Consider the following 14,832-nt stretch of genomic DNA (forward strand, 5'->3'; position numbering starts at 1 on the left):
TCGGGGGGCAGGGGGCAGGGTAGAGGCTCGTGTATCCCTCCGCCGCGGTCGCCATGGCGACGACCGGAACGCGGAACTACTTGCGGAAGTTCGCCCGTTAATTCCGGATCGCCGGTGGCGGGCGACACGACTTTCCCGACGGCGCTCCTCAGGTCCCACGGCTGCGATTCCTCGCGCGGTCGACCGTGCCCCGGGACGCAGAGTCGCCGAGATCCGCGCGTGGGTGGTCCCCTAGGAGTCCAGCCGAGTGATTCGCGTCCCCGTCGTCGCCCGTCGACGCCGCGGCCGCCTGCCGTCGTCGTCGATCGGATCCTCTCGAAGCCGTCCGTCGTCCGCGGGGAGGACAACCCTGGGTCTCCCGATGTAAGTACGCGATGACAGCTTCGCGCGGGTCGCGAACCGGTCGCGCCCGACGGCGAGCCGTCCCCCGGGACGTGCGGCACGTCCGCGAGGGACTCTCCACGGAGGAACAAATGCCGTGCACGCCGACGGTCCCGTTTCCGCGAACGTCAATCGATAACGGGGGCTGATTATTGACCCCTTGGAAATTGATTTTTCCCCGTTGTCTGCTCGTGACACGATCGAGCCGACCTGCGACGAGTCTTTACCGCGGCCGTCCGCTCGCGACAATCCGCGCTTTTGTTCCTATTTCGTTTTTTTTTTTTGTCGCGATCGAGACCGGTGACGGACGATGCACCGTTCTCCATATGGATAGAAAAGGGGAAAAAGAGGAGACGGTGGAAAGTTGCCACTATTCTTTGTGACAATGGAGTTTTCTTGACAAATAAAATACTAATGAGGTCATAAAGAGAAATATAGGGGTACGAGGCTTTAATTTAGATATTTAATCAAGACTGGATCACAATTTATCTTACTTTTTACTCCTTTGTATATTATATCTAGCAATATAATTTCTAAAGGTTTTTTTAAATTAATATCTTACATTATTTTGTATTAGAGCAAGATAGAAATTGTGCCATTATATTGATTATAAGTGTATCATTCAATATCTTTTACTTCATGCTGAAATATTTTTAATCAAGGTTTATACTAAGAGCAAGTCAAGCTAAACTTTGAATTTTTATCAGAAAAGCCTATACTTTGTTAGATTAATACCTTAGATTAGTTTGTATTAAAACGAGGCATAGAAATTATGCTATTTAGTTATAAGTAAATTATTCAGTGTCTTTTATTTCATGCTCAGATACTTTTGATTAATCAAGTTTATACTAAGAGCAATGTCAAGCTAAACTTAGAATTTTTATCAGAAAAGCCTATACTTTGTCAGATTAATACTTTACATTAGTTCGTATTAAAACGGTATAGAAATGCTACTATGTTAATTATAAGTAAATTGTTCGGTATCTTTTACTTTATACCAAATACTTTTTATTAATCAAAATTTGTATTAAGAACGAGTCAAATTAAACTTAGAATTTTTATTGAGAAAGCCTATATTATGCCAGATATTATATGAAACCGTATAGTTTCATAAAGCATGTGCATTTGTAGGTTTAGCCGTGACCGAGATCAGAGCAGGGGCCGCCGTGGCGGTACTGTCAAGATAGGGACAAGTACTGGCAGAGGCGGCACCGATAATGGACGCGGTACCAGCAGATTTGGCACACTTAGTAGAGGAAGCGCCAATAATGTGCGAGGAGGATTAAAAGGAAAGCAACCGGGTGGCGGTCTAAGGAAAGTAAACTGGGACCTTCGTACTTTAGAACCATTACGCAAAGACTTTTATATAGAGCATCCCGCAGTTAGGAACAGGTATTAATTGCATTGGTAACTAATATAAAATATAATATGAGGTAAACGACAGAAATGTGCTCACGAATTTAATTCTGAGTTAGATCTAGCGAAGAGGTGAATCAATTTCGAGAGAACGCAGAAATATCTGTGAAGGGTGAAAACGTTCCTAATCCCATACAATATTTCGAGGAGGGAAACTTCCCGCCTTACGTAATGGAGGGCATTCGTAGAGAAGGATATTCGCAACCTACTCCAATTCAAGCCCAAGGATGGCCTATTGCCCTTAGCGGCAGAGATCTTGTTGCAATCGCTCAAACTGGCTCTGGAAAGACACTTGGAGTGAGCAAAATTAAAAATATATTCAATATCATATAAATATATGTAATATTTAACAAATGAGCATCTTAGAATGTTTTCTTACGTGTTTTGCTCTTATTTGTTCAATTATTCATAGTAAATAGCTATTACACATATACCTTATATGAATTTAAATAAATTCATATAATTTTAAAGATATATTTGTATTAGATTATTTTATTGTATTTTATTTTATTTTTCCAGTATATTTTACCTGCAATCGTCCATATCATACACCAACCGCGCATAAGCAGCGGGGATGGTCCAATTGTCTTGATCTTAGCTCCAACCAGAGAATTAGCTCAACAAATTCAAGAAGTGGCTAATAGTTTTGGAGAAACTGCAGCTGTAAGAAACACATGTATCTTCGGCGGGGCTCCAAAAGGACCACAAGCGCACGATTTGGAGAGGGGCATTGAAATATGCATTGCCACACCAGGTAGACTTATAGATTTCTTAGAAAGAGGAACTGCAAACTTACGTAGGTATGTATAACTTTTTAAAATTTCAAAATAATAAATAAAAATTATCTCTATATCGGAGACACAAATTTACAACCATCTAAATATTATTTTATTCTTTTATTTCAGGTGTACGTATCTAGTACTTGATGAAGCCGATCGCATGCTAGATATGGGATTTGAACCCCAGATACGAAAAATAATTGAGCAGATACGCCCTGACAGGCAAGTGCTCATGTGGTCGGCGACGTGGCCTAAAGAAGTTCGTGCGCTCGCGGAGGACTTCTTGACAGATTATGTTCATCTCAATATCGGCTCTTTAACCCTGTCGGCCAATCATAACATCACTCAGATTATCGATGTTTGTCACGAGCACGAGAAAGACTCGAAGCTGTATAGATTGCTTCAAGAGATCGGCACTGAAAAGGAGAATAAGACCATCATATTTGTGGAAACTAAACGTAAAGTGGACGACATTACGAAAAACATTAGACGCGAAGGGTGGCAAGCTGTGAGTATTCACGGTGACAAGAACCAGCAGGAAAGGGACCATGTGTTACAAGAATTCCGCAGTGGAAGAGCGCCGATTATGGTCGCAACTGATGTAGCCGCTAGAGGCTTGGGTATGTAAAACTCTATTCGGCTATGCTTTAGTATTGGCGAGATACCGATAGAGTCACGGTTAAACTGGGTATTGGCAACACTTATTGGATTAGCCGGTGATGCGTTGTTAGATTGAGACCAGCCGACAGCTGTGTACGTAGCGGTGTGTGATGCATTGGAACTTTTTATCATATTTGTCTCGAATGTATTGTAGAGCCATGTAAAATTGATAACGTTTTTCATATGATTTATGCCTTTTTACATGTAATTTGTTGTTCCGCAATTACGTATGTGTTGAACATTTTTTAAAATCTTGTTGATTTGTTACTTTTTACAAGCTCATTTTTGTTTTTGTTGTAATCCCATTAATTCTTGTAAATAAATATGTATCTTTTTATATAAAAATTATAGAAACAGCAACGTTTTTGTTACTTCAATGTTTAATTTATGACTGTACTAACTATTGATACATGATTAGCTTCAATGTTGAAATGAAGAGTTCTATTGATTTTGATGATAATGTATATAAGAGCAAGGTTCTGAAAATGCACACAAGCTACCACTAAGTCTGTCTGCTTTTCTTTTTCAGAGGCACAGAGTACCCTAACTCAACGCGGTGTACTGCCAGTATTGGGCAGACACAGTGATTATTTTATTTTTCTTTGCTTATATATTATAACAATTTCCAAATGGAAAGCTAGATTCATGTACGACTTAACTTTTGTTTTAATTTTCTCATTACGGAATAGCAAAATAGACTTTATGATCATTGATGCATTAATCGATGATCAATGCATTAAATGATACCAGATAATCACAATATATGTGCATTTACGTATTACTTGTGTAGGAATTAAAAAATTAAATGGATATATTTTAAGCAAGGTTTTAACCATAAAGTGAAGTAATAATCATAAATATGTAAACGTAACTTGCAATCGCAATACGAAAACTCAAAAAGTGCAATTGCTAAACTTGTTATCCAGTGCCTCTAACTTTAACCGTAAGAAATTATTATACAGTGCCTATCAAAACTAATGCACTCAGGCTTAAACCCTAAATTGCTGCCTCTATCCCAAACCAGACACAACCGCTGTGTCTGTCTAATCTCTAGGCCGCCGGTATATTATATATGAAAGCCCATAAGAAAGCAACCAGAATTGCCCCCCTTTAAAAGCAAACGGGGTCGTTCTCGCTGATTTCACGTCGGAATTTCCAAACAAAAGGTGGGTGTCTAAATCTGTTTTATCTGGAAATTAATATCGATAATTTCTTGCCAAAACGTAGTAGTATATTATGTAATACGTATCTAATATGTATTTAAGTTACCTACTTGACATGTAGAAATATATTTTTTCTTTATCCTTTTATTAAAATAAGTTGTCAATCAATATCTGATAATATCTATCCATATGCATGAGCACAAGCATTGATAAGCTTCTATGTCCATGCTCAAGTGCAGTAATAATATAAATATCGAGTGCTCTCGCAACTCGTCGCGTCGCGTAAAAGAGTCACGGTGCGGTCTCGCTTCGCGTATACTACCGTGTCTCTTGATTTAAATAAACGAGAAATATTTAGTTTTCGAATTCATAAGGAATTATAAAATAATAACTTGTGTATATAAATAACAGATTTTAGAATACATATATTTGTCAAGAAGAATATAACCATTGTTCATTAATATTATCAATAATATCAATGTAAAAAAATATCAATAATATTTTTCATAACTACTACTTCACAGATGTCGATGATGTGAAATACGTGATAAATTTCGATTATCCATCTTCGTCGGAGGATTACATACATAGAATCGGTCGAACTGGGCGTAGGCGGCAGACCGGAACGGCGTATGCGTTTTTCACTAGTCACAATATGAAGCACGCCGGAGATTTGATAGAAGTTTTACGAGAGGCCGGACAGAATGTCAATCCGCGTCTTAGTGAAATGGCAGAGATGGCCAAGGCGGGAAACTTCAGCGGCAGAGGTATGTTTTCGCATAGTCGTATAGTCGAATTAGTCCGTATTATACATCTACATTTTTATTCTAATGGCACAAAGTAAACTTTTTTTTACCCAAACCCGGTTATACGCAAATGTGAAAGAATGGGGAAGGAAAAGTTCACTTTACTTTCGATTGTAGCGATTATGATCGCTAGTTATTCGATCGATTATTTCATACATCATATATATGTCATATTTATATTATAATAAGGTGGAAAACGTTTCGGCGGTTCTTCTGGTGGTAACGGCGCTGAAAGGGGTAATGGCCGAAGAAGTAATGATGGTAGAGGAAGAGGCGGCGGTTCGGCAAGAGGAAGAGGCCCTCCTCGTAGCGGGACTTCTTATCAGCCTTCTTCGAGCGTTTATTCGGGATCGGATTATAGTAATTATAATAATATGAAACAGAATACTTCCTTGGGCCAGAACACGGCGTACGGATATAGCACGCAAAGAAGTTACGGGCAGGGAAGTATGCCCCAAAATTACGGAGGTGGCGATAATTACGGAAGTGGTTATTCCTACAGAAGCACAACTTATTAATTCCGTTTTTAATGAGTGATTGATAGCACGTAATAATTCGACGATGTAAAATGTGTTATGTTTAGTTATAGTAGGAGTCGACAGGATACAGACAAGAGCCTATACAGCCTATAATAAAAAAAAGGACTTATATAGAAAATGAATAGTATAAGTAATGCGGCATAATAATGAAAATATCGGTGCGATAGTATATATTACATTCTACATCATACTATCAAGTGAATAATGATCGCGTCTAATGTTTGCAAGTCAACAATTATAAGTTTGTTGAATATATATGTAGCACATTTATTCGTTTGCATATATGTCGAATTTGCAGTGAGTAAAACCGAAGAAATTTCGATACAATTTTAGTTGCAATTGCAACTCTAATTTTGCAAGTTATTCTCGCTTAAAACATGTTAGCGGGACAGATATTTAATGAGAGCAGAAAAATGTAAATTCTTATGTAGTATTAGAGTGTAATCATTAATACGCTCAAGTATTTATTTTTTCTTTAAACGATTTTAAGCTCTATTTTATAATAGTTAAATATTTTATTTATAAATTTTATGAAACGTTACAGTTTTACCGCAAGCAGTATATATTTTGTTGATTGTACATCAGTCTCGTTTATAACGTATTATATTTGTTGATTAGCGGATAAATAACTTTTTGTTATAAAGAGCATAGTAAGAAAAAAAATTAGTAAGAAAGTGAGTTGGGGATATTTGCATCACATTTGTGCATGCAATATTTAGACTAAAGAGGATTATATAACAGCTTTAATTTTTTTAATTTGAATTGTTCAATTTGTTCTACTATTATCATTTTCTTTTTACAAATAAACTTCTTGGACAATCTTGGAATTATATCTTCTTTTTAGATAAGAGACTATTAAAAATTGTTGGTCGTTCAATTTTTATATTTTAATAATATTAACATATTATCAATTCATCTTATTTTAGTTATCTTTAGTTTAGACTTTTGAATAAAATTTTAAATTGCAATAATAACAACAGCCTTGTATCTTTCGTTAAATTGTAGGGAATTAAAGGAATGTGATAAAAATTTGTCAATGAAATGTGAAAAGTGCAATTGATAGGCTATACAAATGTTAATGTATCATTTGTTTTTTAATAAGACTAAAAGATTCGGCATATGTATTTTACCAAACAATTTAAGCGTCACACTGTTCAGTTGCAATTAATTAACTTTGCAAAAAGCTATGCATGTAGGCCTTATCATTTTGATTAGACAGTCTTTAGCATAGATCAGTATCCATTTCTACATTCAATCTAATTCGTTACAAGTTATAATATTAATATCTGTGATTCTTTGATTGATCTGTGATTGCTGAAGTTTTTTTTTTTATAAAAAAAAAACAATATTGTGTGTCGTTGTTTGTTGTGTGAGTTTATGTTACAGAATTAATAAAGCTAACTTTCTTGGAAACAACCGAGTTCTCCCCTGTGTTCTCACGCGATACACATCTGTCTGGTGTGCACTAAAATTTACTAAACGTTTAAAAGAAAAAAAGATAAGGGACATATCATTTCTCTATTCAAACAAATCTGCACATATAATTTATATGCATAAAGGAAAATAATAAAATGTAAAGATTGATTGATTTAATTCTTTGTATATTATATAACTATATTAATTTATTTAGACAGACACTAATTGGTCCTCTAGCTTTCGATTATCGAATTGCTAAAAACATGTACCATTACACAACATGACTAGCTGAAAAAAATCTTCATAAATTGACTTATTACTCCCAGGTATCGAAATTGAGAATTGTTTTCTTAAAAAAAAAAAATTTGATATAGTGATAATACATAAGGATGGATGTTGAACGCAGTTTCGAATTTGGCGCAACTCGAATCTGGGTGCTGTAGGCGAACGTGGTGGCGCTGAAGCTGGCTTCGTGCCTAACTTTCACTTCCGGCGCGGAACGCTCGCGCATTCTTCCCAGGTTTCCTCGTCTCTCTGTCGGCGCGGGGACTAGAAAAAGCGTACGCCCTTAGTAAAATCGCTGAATTTCCTACTCGTATTACGATTTTTCCGCGGAAAAGGATACGCGATTGTTGAGGATCGTGGCCGTGGGGCGCGATCGCGACTCGCGGAGGGACTACTTCTCGCCGAGACCGCCATGACAGCGTGACGCCGACACGGCCCGACACCTCGTCCTCGTCCCTTTAGCTGGCTGGTCCATTAGCGGCCGAACGTGTTCTCGTCACCCGGCCCGGATTGTTCTCGACCCACATCGGCAATCGTCAAGGAAATCGCACGGAAAACAGTGACACATTCCCGCCCGCTGCAATGTAAGTCCGCGCGAGTGAACGCGAGGCGAATTTCGCCCGCGTTCTCGCACTTTTCTCGCTCGACGTTCCGCTACTTGCCCGATCGCGCTTGTACGCCATTTTGCGAACGGTAAAAGGCTCCTTTGTCGCGTTCGCGGTGAATCATGGATCGCCAGAATTCGCGATACGGATATTGCGAGATATTGCGAGACCGGATCTCGGGGGTTGAATAATGTACGCGTCGCCGAGTGGAATCGCGCGACTCGAAAAATATCCATCCTGGATATGCGGATTCCCTCGAGACTCGGGGACACGCGTCGCATTGAGGAAAAAAATCTCGCGACATTTTCCCACGACATTTTCGCTCGCAACGCGTGGGAGGATCTTCGCGAGGGAGGATTTCCGTCCGAAATTTATTAACAAAGGAATAGCGGAGATTGGTAGCAACATATAGCGATAGGAAGCTTCTAGATGGGCAATTAATTGTGATGATACGTAACTATGGATCGTTAGGGAATTAGGAAGCATAAGCGAACTGAATTACATAAGCCTAACGTTTCGTTTGTACGAGAAAGTCTTCCAATGCTGTATGAGGAGGAGAGAGTTTTCCTGGAGAACAGAGAAAGACGAGTCTCTCTTCTCCAGATAATTGGAGGATTGCAGAATACTTGTATAATATTAGGACAATAGGATATCTATGCCCTAATATTTTATAGATCCGTTTTTTGTAGCTGCGCTATGTTGTAATTTTTGCATTTAAAATGAGACAGATATATGTATAATTACAGAAGGAAGGAGGAAGGATAAAAGGTACAAGAATTCAGATACAAAAGAACAAATATTATTTGTCCTACAAGTTTCTCCTGCTCGCCGATGAGCTATTGGCCGTTTATAATAACATATTTTTCCTCCAACGTGTAATAATCTCAAGGACAAATGTATAGCATATTGCAGCTAAAGTAGAATCATGTATACAAATATCTAAACACATGCAAAGAAATATTACAGCAAGAAAGAAAATAATTCACGCTTATGACCGTTTCCTTAAGTAATAGGTCTGTTCTTTTAACCTGAACATCTGCATGGTTCATATTTCCTCTTTTTCTTTTCATGTTGGAGAGAAAAAGAGAAAAGATGAACCGTGCAAGAAGTTCAGCTGAAAAGAACAGGCCTAATGATAGAGATTTGCTCTCTCTTTCTTCTTAATATAGTTAATATAGTGGTGCCGAGGTTTAATGATGGTTTTTGCTTTGTTTGAAAAAGGGCATACGGTGAACGCGAACGTTCTGATAGACGAGGAGGAGGTGGTGGTGGCGGCGGAGCACGCGGAAATCGATTCGGCGGACGCGACGGAGGCGGAGGGGGCGGCAGTAGATTCAGCAGCAGCGCAAACAGAGACAGCAGTTTCGGGAACAACAATTTTAAGAACCGGCAGCCCGGGGAGCGTCTACGTAAACCACGATGGGACATGAGCACGTTGCCGCAGTTCAGAAAGGACTTTTACCAGCCGCACCCAAACGTAATGGCGCGGGGTGTTCACGCCGTGGAGTCATACCGTTCCAACAAGGAGATCACTGTGAAGGGGGCTAACGTTCCAGGTCCCAATGTTTATTTCGAGGAAGGTGGCTTCCCGGACTACGTTCTCAACGAGATTCGTAGACAGGGATTCGGCGAGCCGACCGCGATTCAGGCGCAGGGTTGGCCTATCGCGCTGTCCGGTCGGGATATGGTCGGTATAGCGCAGACAGGTTCGGGAAAGACCCTGGCGTACATTTTGCCGGCGATCGTTCACATAAATCATCAGCCCAGACTGAGCCGGAATGACGGACCGATCGCATTGATCTTGGCACCAACCCGAGAATTGGCGCAGCAAATTCAGCAAGTCGCGTCGGATTTTGGTATGTCTTCTCAGGTGCGAAACACGTGCATCTTCGGCGGCGCCCCGAAGGGACCACAAGCGCGCGACCTCGAACGTGGCGTAGAAATTTGCATTGCCACGCCGGGTCGTCTCATAGACTTCTTAGAGCGCGGCACGACAAATCTACGTAGATGTACATACCTAGTACTCGACGAGGCCGATAGGATGCTCGATATGGGCTTCGAGCCTCAAATTAGGAAAATTGTAGAACAAATACGTCCCGATCGTCAGACTCTCATGTGGTCGGCCACGTGGCCGAAGGAAGTGCGTAATCTCGCGGAGGAGTTTCTAACGGACTACATACAGATCAACATAGGCTCCCTACAGTTGGCCGCCAATCACAATATTCTGCAAATTGTGGATGTATGCGAGGAATACGAGAAGGAAAGTAAACTTATGAAACTGTTGGAAGAGATCTCAAACGAACCGGAAAATAAGACTATAATATTTGTGGAAACTAAGAGGAAAGTCGATGATATAACAAGAGCTATTAATAGATACGGATGGCAAGCGATTGGTATTCATGGAGACAAAAGCCAACAAGAAAGAGATTATGTATTAAATCGTGAGTGCTATTGCTATGGTCTTCTAAATACACGAGAAACAAATGTTAACGATCTTTTTATTTAAATATTTGAAATTTCATCTTATTTTCGGTCAATTTTATTCAAATAAGTAAAGCTGAAAAAATTCTAATTCCAAGTAATTATATAAATAAAAGATCTTGTAATATTTTAAATCTCTTAATATTTTATATCGTACAATGAATTTATACTTGCCAAAAGAAGAAAAGAAATTGAGCTAAATAACGTTCTATGTTTATTTGTTTCATCTTTAATTACATTTATCTTTTTTGAAGTTGTGATGTTTGTAATACAAGAGATGTTGTTTTAGAGTTCCGGAATAGCAGGTCTGCCATCCTTGTGGCTACCGACGTGGCGGCGAGAGGTTTAGGTAAGAGTTTGCAGATACATAGGTATGATGTAAGGGTCAGGCTGCGATGGTTATTTCACATTTTGTGAAAGTCGTGGTATTGTAATGTGGCAACGGATAACGGCATGTGCCAGACTGATTGACATTACCTCCTTACCAGTGTGGCTGGAGATAATTTTAATTACTCTTAAGGAATTCCAGGAACGACTAGTTAAAATACCCTATTTGATTTTGCCATTGACATCCTTTCGTTTCATTAATTTTACGCTAATTCCTTCGTTTCGCCCACTAATTAAGCGAGAGTTTCGGTAGTGCGCGTTTTTAGAGTGCACCTGAGCAATTAACATCGCCATTGTCTTTTCAGCGGTACGATTAATGAATAAGTTTTAATCGTTTCGTTAACTTCTAAGCCTGAACTTCCTTTATTATAGGCTAGTGCATAAGTGGATTTTGACGTTCTTTTAATGTTTTCCTCGCATTTTATTTTCGAACAGTAACAATAATGTTAAATAAATCTTACGCGATATAATAGAGATAGCTACGATATAAAAAGAACGTCAAAATATTTCAGCTTTAAGAGTGAGGGAACCAGGTGAGCGATTAGCCAGGTTTATCTCTTCCGATTTTGTACTCTCAGATCGAAACAAGTCCTGTCAGTCTGGTATTAACGTGCTGTTCTATGTGTTTTCAGAGGCACATGCGACTCTGGAGTCTTAGAACTCTGCAACTAGCTTTGGAAAATGTAATTGAACGGGGCGTGACTGCTGGTCGCCGCCCCCTCGCAACAAGCTAACCAAACGCTGTGCCTCGGCCACCTTGCCACTCGAAAAACACTCTCACTCTGTACCTGCGACGGTCCAAAGTATGGAAATTGTTATGTTAGGGCGTTTAGCATGAAGACGAAAAAGAAAAACAAAAAGGATAGATATTGCCGATTATTCGTTAGATTGAAATGACAAATTGCATCAAGTCGCGCTCTGCATTAATTGTGATATTGTCCTAAACAATTTATCAATAACCGCGTTTTATCTCGCAGATATTCAAGAACTCGGTACGAGAGAGAACGTGGGCAATTTTTATAACGTTTTTTAAACTTATAACATTTTATATTACTTGTGAATTTGAATTGTCAAAGATTCTGTAAGTTAGGGCGAACAATATGGAATAACGATAGCGATTACTAATAATAATTATGGCTTCGAAGTAGGAAGGAGTCTTCACAATATTGTGGTGCGTGGTTCTTGATGCTAATTATTTGACGGGAAGTACATGTGGGGGTTGAGTGGAGAACGCAAGGTGCTGCTCACTTGGTGTTCCAACCTCTTCACCGAAGCAATGTACAAGGACCAAATTTCGAAATAGGCAGCACACAGATCCATACTTTGGTGCGGGAGAGAAGGGTGTAATGTTGACTAAGAATAAAAATGTAGAGCTCGCTAATACGTGAAGCGAGAATTCCATGAGAAACCATCTGAGCTCTGATTCCTCTACATTTCCAAAAAATGTATTTACATTTCCAGCTTTAATCGCAAACAGGTAATTAAATGCAGACTTGCTCTTTGTGGTCAACTTGAATGTTATATGCGAATTGCAAATGGAACTAAAGTAAAAAAAAAAAAAAAAACTTGCACCTCGAAACAACACAGATTTCCTATTACATGAGGTAACTTTTATGTTTTTTGTCCGTCCTTTATATATCCAAGTGTACCGTTTTAAATTGTCAAGTATGTGACGGCATGTTGAAGAAGGGAAGAGTCGGCAGATGAATTATCATAATATTTTTTTTACATTTTGTAATTGCAAATTCTTCAAGGTTTGGTACAGAACACTCGATAATGGTAATCTTCAGTGATAACGATCAGATTCTTTAATTCCATTAGCAAAGGCAGCGTCCTGGTAAAATGCTTGAATCTATTCGCTTTATAAGTTAATTGAACCACAAAGGAACAAGTATTTTCCGTGTGCCGCTATTATAACTTGCTGTATCTCGCAGATGTCGAGGATGTCAAATTTGTGATAAACTTGGACTATCCGTCCAACTCTGAGGACTATGTGCACCGTATCGGACGTACTGGTCGCTCGCAGCGTACAGGAACTGCGTACGCCTTTTTCACGCCCGGCAATGCTCACAAGGCTGGTGACTTAATCCAAGTTCTGGAAGAGGCCAAGCAAGTTGTCAACCCGAAACTGTATGATTTATCCAGGAATCCTGGCGTTTATAAGAGTGAGTATTCATTCTTTTTTTTTTTACATTAGACTTTAAAGAAAATACGATTGTACCAGATCCCATATTCTTCATATTCTTTACATCCAAGTTTATTAAAAAAAATTCTGATGTTCCATCTTTGCATTGATTGATTATTAGGAGGACGATATGGCGGACGCAGCGGAGGTGGAGGTGGACGAGGTTCCGGAGGCCGTGGCGGTTCACGAGGTAGTCGTGGAGGACGTGATGCGGGAGATAGAGGAAGATTCGACCGCTCTTCCGGTACTGGCGCGAATGATCGCGGCAACAAATGGTCCGGAAGCAGTAGCGGTGGGTTCAAAGCATTTAAAAAATTGATTGTGTAATTTTATTTAATTTGTCTGCTTGTCTGAATGGAAAATGTTATTGGCAATATTCTTAATCAGTAAAAATACGGATACAATCAAGTCTCTCCACATTCTTAGCCCTTCTATTCTTTCCACCTCCCTATTTCTTACGGCCCTTAGTTTTACACCGCTGTGACGTTCGGTAGCATAGTTTGGTGGAAATTATTGTGTCTTGTAAACGCCTCGTGTACGCTTCACATAGGTGGCATGGGCGGGGCTAGCTATGGAAGCAGTAAATCATTCCCTCAAAACAGCTTCGGGAGCGGAACTTCCGGCGGTGGCTCCAGTAGCTACAGTCAAAACAGTAGCGGGTATGGCGGAAGCAGCTACAGGCAACAGAACGGCTATTGACTTCGAACGAACGGTCAAATGTGCGTATTAGAACATAGCAAAGAAAAGAGAGCGGAAGAAATGGAACTATCTAAATAAGAAAGAATTATGCCCGGGACATTTTCCCTGTGTCTACATGTCTTTCTCGTTTGTAACAGAATACTCCCATCTGCGTTCCAGAGGGAATAATAGCAGTCGACGATTGATATGAGCCGACGAGCCCACAGTTGCAGAAAATCGTTCCAAAAAAAAAAAAAAAATAATAAATTATACACTCACATTCTCACGAGAGCATACGTCTCCTTTTTTTCTTTTCTAGTACACATCAATTCTTCATTAGCTCTAAGTAATATTATAATATTATCAATTGTGCAAGTCACATGTGTTACACTTAGGATAGCTCCTTAATATATTTAGGCGGTCAGTTATGTCATATGATTGTCGCTGATATAGTATTAAATTCGATTGGCTTGCCGCTGTACATTCAATAAAATAGTGTAAGAATGACACGAAAAAAAAAAGCTGAAACGTGGCGTTACTCTTTGCTAAGTGGTTTTTCTCCAACGTTTCTTTAACGCAGTGTGCGTATTTATTTTTTACTTGTGCATATTTATTTTCACGATATCTGTATCGTTATACGTAGCGATATAAATTTTTATTTATTATTTGTATAATTGCAATTTGTTTCTATCATAAACACGTTTTCAGAAATCTCTGTAATGTGTGTTGTGTAAATTATTAATGTATAAACGTGTAATTATAGTCGGCATTCAATCAACGCGAGAATGTGACATATTTTGATAAGTCATGTTTACGTATAAGATAGATGTCTGAATGCCGTCATCATAAACACGCGTATATACATGCTTAGATTTACTGTGAAATATCCTATCTAGAGAGGCTCGGTAATTTCGTTACGCCATTATCGATAACAATTAATCTTCATCGAGTGCCAGGAAAGACTGCTTCATTCATTGGTCAATCTGCTTATCGAGAATCATGCGATCCGGTCCGGAATTTGCCCCTTTACTCAATAAAAACATTTACTCCA

The 14,832-nt window shown here is 39.2% G+C and overlaps 2 protein-coding genes across 5 annotated transcripts; both read left to right on the forward strand.

Moving 5' to 3' along the window:
• The first annotated feature begins 42 nt into the window (after positions 1-42).
• LOC139787543 (uncharacterized) lies at positions 43-7,160 on the forward strand. 2 transcript variants are annotated; one of them, XR_011722655.1, is made up of 7 exons: positions 43-363; positions 1,513-1,773; positions 1,857-2,094; positions 2,317-2,597; positions 2,703-3,196; positions 3,766-4,402; positions 4,924-5,041. XR_011722655.1 is itself a non-coding variant. In XM_071726711.1 (7 exons), coding segments are annotated over exons 1-7 (1,848 nt in total). In that variant the 5' UTR covers positions 61-361; the 3' UTR covers positions 5,724-7,160. The 2 variants fall into 2 exon arrangements, 1 of the variants encoding a protein (XP_071582812.1); XM_071726711.1 differs by lacking the exon at positions 3,766-4,402 and adding an exon at positions 5,395-7,160 and having other exon boundaries at positions 61-363; positions 4,924-5,166.
• Positions 7,161-7,869: 709 nt separating this feature from the next.
• Positions 7,870-14,496, forward strand: LOC139787544 (probable ATP-dependent RNA helicase DDX5). Of its 3 annotated transcripts, XM_071726712.1 has the most exons (7): positions 7,870-8,029; positions 9,272-10,491; positions 10,821-10,880; positions 12,853-13,083; positions 13,225-13,395; positions 13,654-13,822; positions 13,940-14,496. In XM_071726712.1, coding segments are annotated over exons 1-6 (1,833 nt in total). In that variant the 5' UTR covers positions 7,870-8,027; the 3' UTR covers positions 13,803-13,822; positions 13,940-14,496. The 3 variants fall into 3 exon arrangements, 2 of the variants coding, with proteins under 2 accessions (XP_071582813.1, XP_071582814.1); XR_011722656.1 differs by lacking the exons at positions 12,853-13,083; positions 13,225-13,395; positions 13,654-13,822; positions 13,940-14,496 and adding exons at positions 11,551-11,721; positions 12,064-12,329; XM_071726713.1 differs by lacking the exons at positions 12,853-13,083; positions 13,225-13,395; positions 13,654-13,822; positions 13,940-14,496 and adding an exon at positions 11,551-12,329.
• Positions 14,497-14,832: the final 336 nt, after the last annotated feature.

Source organism: Temnothorax nylanderi, unplaced genomic scaffold, assembly GCF_030848795.1.
Source record: "Temnothorax nylanderi isolate EJ_2023f unplaced genomic scaffold, tnyl_v1.0 TNYL_tig0010_pilon, whole genome shotgun sequence".
Classification (NCBI taxonomy): Eukaryota; Metazoa; Arthropoda; class Insecta; order Hymenoptera; family Formicidae; genus Temnothorax; species Temnothorax nylanderi.

Coding starts and splice junctions, on each gene's coding strand:
- LOC139787544 (XM_071726712.1), top strand. Junction 10,881..12,852: donor CGTGGCGGCGAGAGGTTTAG/GTAAGAGTTTGC, acceptor TGTATCTCGCAG/ATGTCGAGGATGTCAAATTT. Junction 13,084..13,224: donor GAATCCTGGCGTTTATAAGA/GTGAGTATTCAT, acceptor ATTGATTATTAG/GAGGACGATATGGCGGACGC.
- LOC139787543 (XM_071726711.1), top strand. Junction 2,095..2,316: donor GCTCTGGAAAGACACTTGGA/GTGAGCAAAATT, acceptor TTATTTTTCCAG/TATATTTTACCTGCAATCGT. Junction 5,167..5,394: donor GGGAAACTTCAGCGGCAGAG/GTATGTTTTCGC, acceptor TATTATAATAAG/GTGGAAAACGTTTCGGCGGT.